Source organism: Lepus europaeus, chromosome 16 (genome assembly GCF_033115175.1).
Source record: "Lepus europaeus isolate LE1 chromosome 16, mLepTim1.pri, whole genome shotgun sequence".
Classification (NCBI taxonomy): domain Eukaryota; kingdom Metazoa; phylum Chordata; class Mammalia; order Lagomorpha; family Leporidae; genus Lepus; species Lepus europaeus.
In genome coordinates this window covers 73,777,474-73,793,709 of record NC_084842.1, presented here as the reverse complement: position 1 = coordinate 73,793,709, position 16,236 = coordinate 73,777,474, and the positions used below count along the sequence as shown (strand labels likewise).

Genomic DNA, 16,236 nt, shown 5'->3' with positions numbered 1-16,236 from the left:
TTGGTAGATGGAATAGACAATTTAAACATTGGAAAATTGGGTATATGAAGAAAACTGGTTCTTAAAGAATGGGAAAGGCATGAAATAGAAGTGTTGAGAAGAGCTGGGAGAAGAGAGATACATTTTTCCTAAGAAGCAAAGATTTTTCACAGCTCTTGCTTGATTTGCAGCTGCAGTTATTTTCTAGAATTGAGTGTAGATATCACTCTGTTATTTCAGAAGATGCCAATGTTCCCCACATCTATCACCCAACTGCCCCTCATGCCACCTTCCGATTTGTGTTAGCCTGGATTGGTTTCTTGTTCATTTGTTTTTCCCATATCCAGAATGCCTTTAACTCAAAGATCAAATAAGCAGAAATGGGCTTAATTAAAATAGAGAAGTGGGGCAGGCACTTGGGTTTGATCTCTGCCTCTGGCTCCTGAGTCCAACTACTTGTTAATGGGGACCCTGGGAGATAGCAGGATGGCTCAAGTAGTTGGGTTCCTGCCACTCACATGGGAGACATGGGTTGTGTTCCCTGCTGCTAGTTCCCAGCTTCTGCCCCAGCCCTACCCCAGCCCAGCCACAGGCATTTGCAGAGGAACCAGAAGATGTGAGCTCTCTGTCCTTTCAAATAGAAGAACAAAGACTATGAAGACTGCTATAGAAATGTCAGTCCTTAAAAGAAGCAATCCTGTCCTAAATATCCAGCAGGATAGAAGGATCCAAATGACCTTGCATGTTTCAAAGTGTCTACACTGGTAACAGATGACCCTTTACAAATATACATGTATTTAGAGAATTAGTTACCACTGAATTGTACTTGTCTGATAAACAAAGCTAAATAAAGCTTGGACAATTTGTTCTCATTTAGTACTGACAGAACTCATAAAGCAGCACCACTGACCTTCCCCTTGAACAGACAAGGAAACTCAGGTGTAGAGAGGCTCTGTGATATATACAGGATCCTCTGCATGAGCTGTTGGAGAGTGGCAATCTGCTTTTAAATATCCACTCCACTCCACATGGAAAAGTTTCATTACAGCATCTAATAAACTGTACAAACCAGAAGCAAAGTACTCAGTTCTGGGAAATTAAATATTAGTTATGCAATGCTCTGTTGCCGACCATGCTGATGAGTGAGAAAGAGAATTACTTATCTTCAGTTCAACTGATGATTATCATGTTATTTGATCTACATTAGTGATTCCTCCAAAGAATGTGTGAAATAAGTGAATGAATGAATTAATATAAATAAATAAAGCTGATACTCTGATCAGCTCTGAGGAAGTGATTGCAAAGGACAGTATAGACAGCTATGAGTGTCTCGTTTGATTTAGAAACATCAGCAAATGTGGGAAGTGGTCCAGTATGTCACGGTGGAAACAGCTCTTTCTTTTTACTGAGACAGACTGGGATTAAATCTTGGTACCATTTGCCAATATTGAGGCTTTCTGACTCAGTTTTCTCTTACGTTTAATGGGAATAAAATGCCCTTTTCTTGTGCTTAGTGCTAGGATTAAGCAAAACATGGTATCTGGTAATACAGTACCAGATTTCAATAAATTAAGCTAGTATTTTTGTGTTTAAATTCAATGTAAATGTTGGCTATGAAAACCTTCACACATTATCAATGTTAAAATTATTCCATCACAGTGGGTGTTTGGTACAGCAGTTTAAACCACTTACTATGATACCAGCATCCCATGTTGGAAGACGGGTTCAAGTCCTGGCTGTTCCACTTCCAGTTCAGCTTCCTGATAATGTGCCTGGGAAAGTAGAGGAAGATGGCCCAAGTATTTGTATTCCTGCCACATATGTGGTAGACCCAGATGGAATTCCTGGCTCCTGGATTTGACCTGGCCAAATGCTGGCTGTTTTCAGCCTTTGGGAAGTTTAGCAACAGTTGGAAGATCTCTGTCTCTCTTCCCACCACCCCTTTAAATAAATAAAATAAATCTTAAGAAAAGATTATTCTACTCATACCATCTTTGGATATTCCATGTAAAAATGAAGAACTGTGGGCATATAGGGGATTAGATGTTAGAATTCTCTTTCATTGAGAAAGAAAAAGACATTTTGAAGAACATTTTCCTTCTGTTTGCTATTGTAAATGATCCAATCTTAGCTGCTTAAATCAACAAAATTTTTTCCATTAGGGTCTGTAGGTCAGAAGTCTGACATGGATCTCCTCAAAGCTAAAATCAAGGTGTCTGTGGGCTACCATTCTTTCTTAAAGATATATAGCAAAATCTGTTTCTTGTATTATTCAGATTGTTGGAAGAATTCCTGTCTTTAAAGACGACAGTGGTGGGTTGAATCCTTTGCTTGCTGCCAATCCCTCCCTTTCTTCTTCTCTTGTTACATCTTTTCTAACCTCTTTTTTTCTTACTTTTAAACTTTTAATTACTCATGTGGGTACTCATATTGGGCCTAGAGAAATCTTCCAATCTCAAGATACTTATCTTAATGACATCTGTGAGGTCCCTTTTGCTGTGTAAGGAAACGGATTCACCTATTCCTCAACTAGAGCATAGACATCTACAGGAGAGAGAGAGGAGCTATTCTGCCTACCAGGTGAGAATTAGCATACAGGTGTTCCTGATTCATATCATGGTCTAGTTTGCAAAATAAATAAAATGTTTTGATAAAGTTGAAAAACATGATGGTGCTCGATTTGGCTTCTGCTCACCCTACTTACCTCTTCACATCCTTAGTCCTCCTCTCATGAGCAATAAATTACCATTATACTGAATTTTCAGTTCCTTGCAACCTCTTCTAAGAGAAGAAATAGATAAATAATGGCCAGGTCATATAATAAACGATAAAACTCTGACTTACATAATAAGCACAGGAAGTCAAAACACAACCTTTGCGAGCAGTCCAAAATAGTCGGAATGTGGTCTACAATTGCCAGCTTCTCCATAGCCATCTCCTCCACCCCCTGCCTCCAACTCAGGACAAACCAGAGAAAGCCAGCTGTGCTCCTCAAAGCAGCTGTGTAGGCTGTCTCCTTTCTAGTTAGCCTGCCTCCAGCTGCCCTGTGCCAACAGCCTCTAATCAGAGCATACCTGAAGTCACACTTTGGTGCTATAAAGCCGTTCCTCTTCTCTGACTACCTTTGCAGTATCTGTCAAATACATGTGATGGTGACTGAGTTCCTTCCTTACTGTAGCAAATTCTAAATAGGCATCCTGGTTTTTTCCCATTTGGGTTCTTAATTTTCATGCTGCTTTTGGTCTTCTATGCATTCATTTTCCCTTTTTGAATTCCTGGGTCACTCTTTCCTCCTTGCATTCTATGGATAACTTATGTTCATCTTTTAACTATTAGCTTAGATGTTCACTAATAATAAGAACAGTAAAGATAATTTTTTTTTTGCTAAATTGATAGCTAGCCTGTACTGAACCCTTCCTAAATGCCAAGAGCTATTCTAAGCATGCTCCATTTATCAATTCATTAAACTCTCACAACAATTCATTGAAGTCAGTTTCTAGCATTATCCACATTTCACAGATGGGGAAAGATAATTCAGAAGGCTCAAGTAAAATTCCCAAGGTCATAGAGTTAGTAGTGGAAGATGCTGGGGTGGAATTTAGGTAGCCTTCTATCATAGTTCAGTGATAAAATCATTATGCTCCATTAGTTTCAGAATGTGTTTTCAAACACTCTGGGTTTTGCATAGACTGGGTATTCTATCATTATTGATAGTACCATATTTTTATTGTTTATGAATTTATCTGTAGCGTGTCCTAATAAGCTTCCTGAAGACAAAGATACTGTTTATCAGGGCAGGTGTTTGGTAGAGAACTCAAGTAACCTCTTGGGAAGTCCACATCCTATATTGGAATTCCTGGGTTTGAGTCCTGGATCTGTTTCTTATCTATCTTCTGCCAGTGCATACCCTGAGGGGCAGCAGGTGAACATTTGAGTAATGGGGTCTTTGCCTTTTACACAGGAGACTAGGATTGAGTTTCTGGCCTCTGACTGCCCCACCGCCCCTGGTTCTTGTGGGCACTGGGGAATGAACCAGTGGGTAGAAAAATCTACGAAAAGACTGTATTTTTCTTGCTTATGTTTGTATATTCTTCTTAGTAGTTTCTCTATCAACGTGTATTTAATGAATGAACAAAAGACTGATTGAATGAGGTACATGCAAAGTCTTAAAATTATATATATATATCTATTTTTTAAAGCAGCATTTATTTTAGAGGCAGGGGAGAGAAAAGAGAGAGGGAGGGAGGAAGAAAGAGCGCACACATGGGAAAGCACTCTCATCTTCTAGTTCTTACTCCAAATGCCTGCAATGGCCAGGACCTGACTGGCTCAAGCTGGGAGGTTGGAACTCAACCCAGGTCTCCTAAGTTGGTGGTAGGAACCCATTTTCTTGAATCAGCAATGCTGCCTCCTAGGGTCTGCATAGGCTGGAAGCTGGATTCCGGAGCAGAAACTAGAAACTGCGTCCAGGTTCTTCAATATGGGACACTGGCTTTCTAACCAGCATCTTAACTGCTATAAGAAACGCCTGCATCTGTTATTTCTTGAATGGGAGGTTGCTAAGTTAAGGAGGGGGACCTTTACTCCAGGCCATCGTTCAATGTTAATACAATTGTCCATACAGTTTTATAATCTTTTTCCAAGAAACAACCTCTTAAAACAAGATAGTATGTCTCTTTTAAAGTTTAGGTTTCCTCCATATATTTAACAATAAAACTATGTGAAGCACTGATACCAGCCTCTCTTCAAAAAGTCTTCTCCAAGTTAAGAGTTAGGCTAAACCCAATATCTTCTTAGCATTAACTTGTGATGCAGAATCATCTGCAACTTAGTAACATTCTTCTGAAGTCTCACAATCCTAAAAGCTCTCCCTTAGACACGTGCAGTTCTAGAAGAATCAGCTGAGAGTCAAGGATGACTTTCATTCGTGTGGACTAGGTCAGAAATTTAGAGCAACCCATCCCCTCCAGTTCTCTCAATATCCCAGCTTTGGATTTCTGAACTTGGATCCCACATTCATTCTGGGACAGATGCCAAGTTCTTGTTTACAGGTCTTCTTTCCTGGCCTATGGGCATAACAAGTCTGAAAAAAACAATAAGAAAGTCATCTTGATCAATTCCTTTACCGTATAGGTGATACTATTGCTGTCCTTTGATTGAGTCAACAAATATTGATTATCTAATAAATGTCTGAGACTCTTCCAGGATTTGGGGATCTAGAAATGTACTGGACATAAGATCCCTGCTATCGTGGGGCTGGTATTTTAGGGAAGTGGATAGATAAAAATGAAGATCCAAAAATCAAATAATTTCAAAATAAGGGTGAATATAACACAGTGTTAGGTGATGGTGACTTGGACATCTGGACCCCTTTTAGATGATTTTCTTATCATGTTACTTCTCACTCTTACTTCTTGATCAGCCAGTCTTCTTTGGAATTCTGGTTCTGCCAAACCTTTTATTGATTATATCTAGGAAATGATGTACTTTATTTTGAATAAAAATCATTTAGGAAACTACTTGTGTTTTTCTGCTTTTAAGAATATATTGTCAATAGGCTGAAAATAACTTTCTTTTTCATATTATTTTTTCTTTTAGGAGTTGATTATTACAACAAGATCATTGACGACTTGTTAAAAAATGGGATTACACCCATAGTGACACTTTTCCATTTTGATATGCCTCAGGCTTTAGAAGACCAAGGAGGTTGGTTGTCAGAGGCCACCATTGAAATCTTTGTCAGATATGCTCGGTTTTGCTTCAGTACCTTTGGGGATCGAGTCAAGCATTGGATTACCATGAATGAGCCTAATGTTTTTGCCCTGGTGGCCTATGACCTAGGTCATTTCCCCCCTGGGGTACCCCATCTTGGGACTGGAGGTTATCAGGCAGCACATAATTTGATTAAGGCTCATGCCAGATCCTGGCACACTTATGATTCCTTATTCCGAAAAGAGCAAAAGGGTGTGGTGTCCCTATCACTTTTTGCTGCCTGGTTGGAACCAGCAGATTCCAACTCAGTGTCTGACCAAGAAGCTACTAAAAGAGCCCTTGCTTTCGAGGTGGGCTTATTTGCTAAACCCATATTCATCGATGGTGATTATCCCGATGTCGTCAAGTCCCAGATAGCCTCTATGAGTAAAAAGCAAGGTTACCCATCATCCAGGCTCCCTGAATTTACAGAAGAAGAGAAGAAAATGATCAAAGGTACTGCTGATTTCTTTGCTGTGCAATATTATACAACCCGCTTAGTAAAGCACCAGGAGAACAAGACAGGAGAACTATCCATCCTCCAGGATGTGGAGATCGACTTTTTTGCAGATCCATCTTGGAGAGGTGTGCATTGGGTCTACGTGGTACCATGGGGCCTACGTAAACTACTGAAACACATTAAGGTAAATGCATGGGTGGATTGCAAATACACCCAGTTATGTGAAGGTGGCAAAGTGTACATAGGGACCTTTAAAAAGAGGGGTTTTAGGTATCAGCATGTACATATGTTGGCCTGGAAAATACAGGTTAATACTTGAGTTAGTGAGGGGTAACCAGTTGTTAAAGGGCTTCAAAAGTGGTAGTCAGAGTTAGGACTTATTGTTAAAATCAGATGTAAGTAGAAGAGTAACTTGGGCCTGTGTATTAGGCTAGTGTCTTGATTGCAGTTACACAAAGGCATTTTAAGGAATGAGGTGATAAGACTTTTCTGGGTGTCAGCTAGACTGTATGGCATTCAGCAGAAATTAAAATTTTTTAAAAGTTATTTATTTGAGAGACAGAGTTAAAGAGAGAGAGAGACAAAGAGAGAGGTCTTCTTTCCACTGATTCACTTTTCAAATGGCTGCAACAGCCAGAGCTGGGCTGATCTGAAGCCAGAAGTTATCTCTGGGTCTCCCACATGGGCTCAGAGGCCCAAACACACAGACCATCTTCTACTGCTTTCCTAGGCCATTAACAGAGAGCTGGATTGGAAGTGGAGCAGCCCAGACCCGAACTGGTGCCCATATGGGATGCTGGCTCCACAGGTGGAGGCTTAATCTACTATACCACAGCACCGGACCCTGAAGTTGAAATTTTAAGTTATCATTTCTCTGGACTCTCCTGTGGGGGAGAGAATGTAGCTGCTTGCAAGACCAAGGGGTTAAAGAGCAGTGACAGTTGGCAGATGCTGATGGAAGAAAGATATTTCTGTCTTCTCATTATAATAAGAGTCATTTGACTGTCTTCATGGACATTTGCACAGTTTTGCTTTTCCATTGTTAGTCATAAAAGGTCAGTGCATGGAAAATTAAGTTAATAGGGTCAGTGCAATTTGATGGAAACTAGTTTTGGGGTTGTAGCTTAGAGAAGATAGAGGGTAATGCACCTGATTTTATGAGCTCTTTTTTCTTTAAACATCTGTTTGGAATAAAACTTCTGCTCTTTTGTTCTAGGATACGTATAATAACCCTGTAATTTACATCACTGAGAATGGATTCCCCCAGCGTGACCCCCCATCTCTTGATGACACTCAGCGCTGGGAGTGTTTCAGACAGACATTGCAGGAGCTGTGCAAAGGTACCATTTGAAATGATGAAAGATCAATTGTGCAAACTTAATATAATTTTCTCATGTGCCTATTTGCATTCAGCAAAGACCAATGGTTTTGAAAGCTGAAATTCATGTAAATCAGTGTAAAGTCATGTAATTAGGACAGGGGAGAAAAAGTGTTCAGGAAGGAGGAAGGCGAGGATTTTGGCCCGGGTTCAACCTCCTGAAATTGACTCAAGTAAAAAGCAACTGTTTTCAGTATTCTGACTCCAGGGTGAAGGTGACACAGATAGAAGGAGTGGAGGCTGTTGGGAGAGAACATGAGTTATTACAAAAAGATTAGCCCTGATCAACTATAGCATGCTTATTTGCATATTTTAATGTCCTATCTACCAAGAAACAAATTGAAAGGACTTCTAAAGGACCCGAATTTCACCATTCGTACAATCAACTTCAAAATGGCATGGGTCCTCTGTCAATGTTTGTTTCATTTAAGCTTTGCCGAGCAGCCCAGTGAGAAGTCATTTTCCTTTTTTTCTGTCATACAGAACATGTGAATTGTGTTTCCTGACACTATTACTGTTATGATAACTCTCTTCCCTTCCTGGAATTCTTTTTATACTGAAAATGAATGTGAAGGAACCATCCCTAAGTGGTAACACACATTTCTGGACCAGTTTGCACGCCCCTTGCTTTAGCCAACTCTTAGAACATTGGTGCTTACTAAATTTAATTCCACCTCTCTATAAACCAATCATATGGTGACAGCAAAATCCAATGCAAAATGAGGTTTTCAATTTCCTCTTTCTTTTTTGCTTTTACAATGATAGTGACACTTATCTCTTATCATTCAAACCGAAAGGTTCTTTCCAAAATTATTCAGTATTAAACTGGAAGCAGTCAGAGGGAATTCTGGAAAGTGAACAAAATGGTCTTTTCTTGAAACTTGAGATACACCGATTGAATTCTTCACTTAGCCTGATAGAGAACAATTGGATGCCTATAGTTTGACCCAAGCAAAATAATTCTACTTTTTATACACTGAATGGATTCTTCTTTCGGTGGGGATTCACCTTCTGATTAGAGAGACGTCTGGGTTTCTGATTCCCCTGCATTTTCCCCTGTGCATGAATCCTGTTCATTGGCAGTCCATGGATGTTCTCAGGCTCTATCTTGAAGGACAGGGAGGCTAATTACCATCAGGCAGATTTATGGATGGATTCAGGGAGTGCAAATGACTCGTCTAAAATTGTTCTCTGTATTTTGGGGAAAAAAAGAGAAAAATAGAAATTGGCTTTTTTTTCATTCCCAGCTTGGTGCTCTTCAGTGCTAATCACATGAGGGCATTTTCTTGCTTTTGGAAATAGTTTCAACTGCAGATGCTCCTTGACTTACAATGGGGGTAATGTCCCAATAAATCTATCCTAAACAGAAAATATCATAAGTTAAAAATACCTTAAATCCTCCTAACTTACTGAATATCACAGCATATGACATAGTCTGCTGTGGAGTGTGAGTTGTGGGTCCATGGCTCACTGGGAGCCATGGCTGTTGCTGCCAGTATCATGACAGAGTGTAGGACCACAAATTCCTAGCCCAGGAAAAGACCAAAATTCAACGTTTGAAGTAGAGTTTCTGGAATGTGTACCACTTTTTCACTGTCATAAAATTAAAAATTATAAGTTGGATCATTGTACATTGTGGAATCATATGTACTTTAGTTCCTTAATTTTTTTTAACATTTATTTATTTGAAAGGCAGAGTTATAGGGCTAGGGGAAGAGAGGATGAGATAGAGACAGAGAGAGCCAAGGAGAGAGAGAGAGACGGAGAGAGAGAGAGAGATCCTCCATCTGCTGGTTCACTCCCCAAATGACTGCAACAGTTGGGGCTGGGCCAGGCTGAAGCCAGGAGCCCGGAGCTTTTTCCAGGTCTCCCATGTACGTGCAGGGGCCCAAGCACTTGGGCCAAACCCCGCGGCCTTTCCAAGTGCATTATCAGGGAGCTGTATGGGAAGTGGAACAGCTGGGATCAAACCAGTGCCCATGTAGGATACCAACATTGCAGGCAGCAGTTTAACCTGTTCTGCCACAGCACTGGCCCCCTAAAATTCTAGTTTCCCATTTGTTGAATTTATATTGAATCTTTCAAGTACTCAGTGGAAAAAGTATTACACATTTAAAACATTGTTATGGCATTTGTCTACTTCTGAACTTTAGCAATAGACTATATTCATTATAAGGAGCACATACTACTACTTTTGTTTTGCTTTTTAAACAAATATAACCTTTTAAAATGTGTAGAAATATACACCCTGACCAAAATTCTATACATAAATGTTTTATTCTGAATTGGAATGCAGTGATGGCTCTTTTTCGTTTATTATTGTAGTAGAACCTACTTATTTCTTCTGTGGTGAAATTCTCTTTCCTAGTAACCAATTCGCTTTCATCTATGAAATGCCCATCTTCTATCCGCATGCCTACCACAGACAGAGACAAGCAAGTAGGATGAAACACTGTTCCTTGCTGGTAATTGATTGATTGACCCAGATATAGGCAAATGGCATGAGCTGGGTCAATTCTTCCTTGAGATTGAGAACTTGGATCAATTAGTGTGTCTCTTAGTCTGGGTGGAGGGAAATGTAACTGTGTAGGCCATTGATGACTTGGTTCTACCATATAAACTTAGGAGCAGTGAGAATGGAGACAAGAATGAGCAGAGGGAAATGGAGACAGGAAACAGGGAGGCCTTCTAGATGGCACTTGGATGTCTGCTTCCAGGTTTCCCACACGGGGCCAGCATTGTGGCATAGAGGGTTGGGCCCTTGCCTGCAACACCAGCATCACACATGGATGCTGGTTTGTGTCCCACTCCACTTTTGATTCAGTGCCCTCACTGCTAATGGCCTCACATCTAGCTGCATCTATATTCTTGGGAGACATTACTTTTACTTACAATAAAGTGCTCCTGTGCTTATCCTTATTCTGATTGGGATTTTATCACTTGGAACAGAAAGTTTTTTAATTGATACTGTCATCTCATTTTATTCTCAAAACCATGGTTGGAAATCAGTACTCCTATTGAGTTCCAAGGATATGAAGTCATTTACTCAAGAGTACAAAGTTACTAAACAATGTTTTTCAGAACAAGGCAGAATACATTTGTCGTCATTTTTATCACTTATTCTGGTGTTAGCTGTATATGACCTGTGAATTCAGGACTTTTGGAGTCAAAGTGCTTGTTTGATTTTTTACACACAAGCTTTTCCTTATGTTTAGTGTTCTGGGCTTGTATGATGTCTATGAAAGTGCCTCATGCCAACTCTGGAAGAGCCAATGGATTCTCTGACCTTAGTCAAAGCTCAGACACCTTGTATCCCACTTCTCATCGGAAGAGCAGAGCTGAACTCACTAACCAATTTCCTGATGCTCCTCTAAGTAGTCCTGATGGTGCTGGTTGGCAAGAACTTCAGTAGTAAGAAACACCTTATGAGCGATTAAAAATCATGCCAGCCAAGGAAGACAATTGTGGAAGCACTGCAGGTGTGAGCCCACCACGACCCAGGGAGTCAGATGGATGATGGCTTTGTGATTCCCACGAACAAAGTCTTCTTCCAACATCACACATGTAGACAGGCACATAATGACACTATAGTTGGATCAATGATGTCTGCCTGGAAGTCTTACTGGTCTCTTCAGGTAAAATCCCACAGTAATTAATTGAGCAGTAAAAAGTAAGCTAATGTTTCTGTTTCCTTTTGGGAAAGGAGAAAAAAAAAGAGAGGAAAAGTGTCATTTTGAGAAAGAGAAGTCCGCTAGTGTGCCTTTTTAATCATTGCATTGTTTAATTGTATTTAAACCCCCTTAGATGGGTTATATTTTAATTAAGGTAGATAGAGATGAGAGTAATGCAACACCAGAAATGTGCAAAAGCATAATTCTGGTTGCATTTAAGCTCTTCAAATTATTCAATAGGGGTCATTGTCTTACTGTGCAGCCTCTTTAAGCCTCGGTTTGTTTGTCTGTGAAAATGGGGATAGTTCTTTCCTTTAGATTTTCTTTCCTTTCCTTTTTCTTTCCTTTAGATTTTCCATTAGATTCCATTGAATCAGTTACTATATAAACACCCCCTAATGATTGCCCGGTATATAGTAGGGCTTTTAACAAATGGTAACAATTATTGTTATTATTATAAAGTGTACATTCTAAAAATATGCCTATCCCCTCCAAGTTAATTCTTATTTAAAAAAAAATGCCATTCCCAGTCTTGCTATTTTTCTATTCTTTCCTTGCTCTCTAAAGTATAGCAGAATGTTTCCCCATTTCTGAATTTCTCTATCATTGTTTTTGAGGACCCTGAATGGGTGTCGTAACACTGGCCTGGTGGCTATTTCCAGTCTGCATCTCTGGAGGAGAAGCAGCAACTCCAATCAGTGTTTCCATCTGAGAGGTTAGCAGATTAGGTGAAAAATCAAATTGTTGACAGCAGAAACAGCTGTCAAGGAGCGAGGAATTGCTCTGCCACATGAATCTTTATCAAAATTTAGGATTCAGTGGTGATCAAACTGATAAGATTTTTTCATGTGGTATGAGTCTTCATTATATTCCTAACATTTATACCAGCCCTTGACACACCAGAGCCATTGGCTAAGTTTGTATTCACCTGTAAACAAATGGCTAGCTCTATCATAAGGGTTCTTATGGAGGTGAAGAAGTTTGTGAAGCCAGGGGAGGTGGCTCCCCATTGGCGGTACTCCACCCAGGGCCCAGATTCTTCTGAAAGGGGGTTCCAGCCTGTCTCAACCTATTCCTCATATGTACCCCCATGAGTCTGCTTCAGTTTGCTGCATGCCATCTTCAGCCTGGGATTCCCTACCCTTCGCCTTCTTCCTGGCCCAGTCCTGTCATTTGGAGTACATGATTGCCCCTGAAGTCGGACGTGGATTTGAGACCTTGCTTTCTCACTTAAGAGCTCAGTAGCTTTGGGAAAATCCTTACATAGGCATGGTTCTGTCATGCATTCTCTAAAATGGGGATAATAAGAACATTTGTCCTTTAAAGGGTGGTGAAAAGTGAACTAGCCAAACAGTTCGATTCTGTGAATGATGGCTAACTTTTGGGGGTATCAAGAATTTCCTGAGGGCTGAAACTGCATTTTTTTCATATTACTTTTTCAACCACAAGTACCCTACCTATTACAAACTAGTGTTCTACATGTGCTTGTTGAATTTGGCTGTGTCTATCAGAGAAGGGTTGATCCATAGATAATGGGAAATAAATGATTAAATGATTGGGAGCTGTATTTTCTTTCCCTAAAGAAATATACTCCACACAGGAAAAAAAATGAAGCAGCAGCCTTCTGGAAAGTTTCTTAGGCTGCCCAACTTTTAGTGAGATCCATGCCTGAGTTGGCACAGCGGTAGATGATCGCAGAGAAGGATTGTTAATGACCAGCTTTAGGCTTTTAATGACAAAACCCCTCAGCAAGATGTCATCGAAGTTATTGAAGACTTCACTGGAAGTGTTGAAGCTGATACATTGTAACAAGAAGGTTATAAATCTTGCAGCTTGGATGTACCACCAAGACAAGATGCTGAGTGCAGAATCACCCTGCTGTTGTCTGTCAGCATCGCCCTCCCCCTTCCTGTGGAGAGCCAGTAAAGAAGAAATACATCCATTTCCCAAACTAGTGAAGACCTGGCAGCCACCTGCCTATGCCAATTTCAGATCACAGAGGCCCATTTAACTGGACAAAATGTGTTAAGCACCTGTGCTTTTCTAAATGTGCATGGAGAATCCCTGTGAATTAAGGAAAGATCTCAAAAATTAATACACTGACCTTTGAGAAACTCTAGCCAATTAAAAATCCATTGGAAGCTCAGAAGAGAGACTCAAAGACTTGTGTGTGGATTCCCACTCCACAAATATTATTTTATTGCTTCTCAAAGGAGACCTTTGTCACCTTGGCCCTAGGAAGCAGTTCATCTCTGTGCTCACAGAGGGTCCACATGACATATGCTTGTTTGGCTTTGGGTGTAGCTGGCCTTGGATGTTGGACTGACTTGGTATTGCTTGCAAGGCTGCTACCAGCTGCACTGGCTCCTGCTACCAAAAGAGGAGCCAGGTCAGACCAGAGAAGGAAGAGAGTCCAAGGCTGTGCACAGGAACTGTGAGGGTGCTAGCTTTTTTGTTTTCTTTCTTTTTTTTTTACATTGACAAGTAAAAATTGTGTCTACTTATTGTGTACATTCTGGGGTAGCTAAATTGAGATAACATTCATTATTTAACATACCATTTTATTTGTGGGGAAAACACTGAAGATCTACTTTTGTAGCTATTTTCAAGAATATATATATATATATAAATATACACATATATTTATGAACTATAGTCACCATGCTGAACAATAGAGCTCTTGAACTTGTTTCATGTAAGTGTGCTTTTGTATCCTTTGATCCACATCTCTATGACCCCTCCCATCTACCAGCCCCTGGTAACGCTTGTTCTACTTTCTACTTTCATAACATCAAGTTTTTAGATTCCACATATAAGTGAGATCATGCAGCAGTTGTCTTTCTGTGCCTTATTTATTTTACTTAACAGAATGTCCTTCAGAGCCCCCTATGTTGTTGCAGATGACAGCATTGTCTTCCTTTGTAAGACTGAGTAGTATCCCATTGTATACATGCAACATTTTCCTTATTCATTCATCTGTTGATAGACACTTGGGTTGTTTCTATATCTAGATATTATGATTAATGCTGCAGTGAATATAGGAATGCACTCATCTCTTCAACATAGTAATTGATCTAATTTTCATTGAATATATGCTCTCACTAGTGGGATTTCATATGGTAATTCTATTTGTGGAATTTCAGAAGTCATGAAGAAAATAATTTCCAGTATTTGTGTTTGACGAACCATACACTTAGAGCACACATAAGTTCAGCCATAGATTATGGAGCTAACCGTAGTAGAAAAAAGCAAGATGACCTCCCTCTCTAATTTTTTTTTCTCACTTCCACTCCATAGCAAACTTACATTTTGCCCTTCATTTCCTCTTGAAGCATGGAGAATAGAAAGCGTGTAAGTAGAAAATTTTCAGGGTTCAGCGAAGAGGTTGGGAGAAGAGTTCTATGTTGTTCTGGGCCTTTGGGTAGGTGACCATTAGGACTCTGAGTGTGAAGTTCCTCACCTCTGAAATGGGACTACTATTAGCAGCCATCATTCTACCCTTAAATTCTAGGAAATCAATGTTTTTATTTGCTACATTACATATAAGTATATGATATTTGTCTTTCTAAGTCTGGTTTATTTCACTTAAAACAATGACCTTTAGCTCCATCCATGTTGTTTCAAGGTATAAGAGTTTGTCTCCCCCCCCCCCCCACTTTTTTTCCAGCATACATGTGTTCTTGCTGAGGTACTTGCCCACATTGTCTCAGGGAGGCACACATTGACAAGATTAGAAACATAGGACTTTTGGAAGACCTATCCTCTTGGGAACATAGGAACCCGGTGCACCTGCATCATGGGAATAGATTTTATGGAGTTGTCCATGTGAGAAGCAGCTCAATCACACATTCAAGAATTGGTTTTTGTGCTGATTGGAAGCCATTCTCTATTCTCTCTGTCTTAGCTTTCTAATACCTATGCAGTGTTCCAACTGAGGGACATCCTCTTGAGCTTCTTTTTAGAGTTCCACCTCTCAGAGAGATAATTTCTCAAGGTTCCCCACCAACCCAAGCCCTGTAGATTTAAGAAACACTATAAATCCATTTTCTATTAATTCAAATGATTCTATACTGACTCTCCATTTTAATAACAATCTTTTTGTCTTATTTTGTGAAATAGCAGGAAACTGAAGCTCAGTTTTATGATTCTAAAAGAGACATATAACATAAACAATATAAAGTATAATTTATCTGAATGAAATATTTTTCAATATGAGAGTAGACTGAGTAGAAACTAGACAAAGGGGGAAAATAGAGGAGGGATTTAATAATGATTTTTGAAAATGGTTCTAGAAGAGAGCCCTATTGGAATACACAGTTGACTACTGGAATGAGGAAAGGTGAATTTATCTACTTCCCCCCAGGGTGTAGATGAAGTGGTCCTTAAACATCTGTCTAGCATAGCTCTTATAGCCTGATCTGCAAAATAATCTGATTTCTACATGGCTTCTTTTTTTATTTTTTATTTTTTAGACAGGCAGAGTGGACAGTGAGAGAGAGAGACAGAGAGAAAGGTCTTCCTTTTCCGTTGGTTCACCCTTCAATGGCCGCCACGGCTGCACGCTGCGGCTGGCGCACCACACTGATCCGAAGCCAGGAGCCAGGTGCTTCTCCTGGTCTCCCATGGGGTGCAGGGCCCATGCACTTGGGCCATCCTCCACTGCACTCCCGGGCCACAGCAGAGAGCTGGCCTGGAAGAGGGGAACTGGGACAGAATCCGGCGCCCCAAATAGGACTAGAACCCAGTGTGCCAGCGCTGCTAGGCAGAGGATTAGCTTGTTGAGCCATGGTGCCGACCTCCACATGGCTTCTTATCATGAGTGAAAGGGCACTGCTTTGGATTGAGGCCAATAGATTTCATTCTAATGTGTCTGGCAAGTTTCCTGGATAAAAGAGTTAAAAAAGATTCCACTGGACCCCTGAGGGCTCATGGAAAGAATGGAAAGAAATGGATTGCTAGGTGTTAGCCATTCTTGCTCAACAAAACTAATATGCATT

General features: G+C 40.2%; 1 protein-coding gene across 4 annotated transcripts in view; it reads left to right on the top strand.

Moving 5' to 3' along the window:
• LOC133775314 (cytosolic beta-glucosidase) overlaps positions 1-16,236 on the top strand; it is a 267,883-nt gene that overhangs the window by 197,526 nt on the left and 54,121 nt on the right. For all 4 annotated transcript variants that reach the window (XM_062213553.1, XM_062213552.1, XM_062213555.1 and 1 more), the window contains 2 exons: positions 5,578-6,374; positions 7,407-7,530. In XM_062213553.1, the coding sequence (XP_062069537.1) occupies positions 5,578-6,374; positions 7,407-7,530 (921 nt within the window). The remainder of the gene's footprint in view (positions 1-5,577; positions 6,375-7,406; positions 7,531-16,236) is intronic.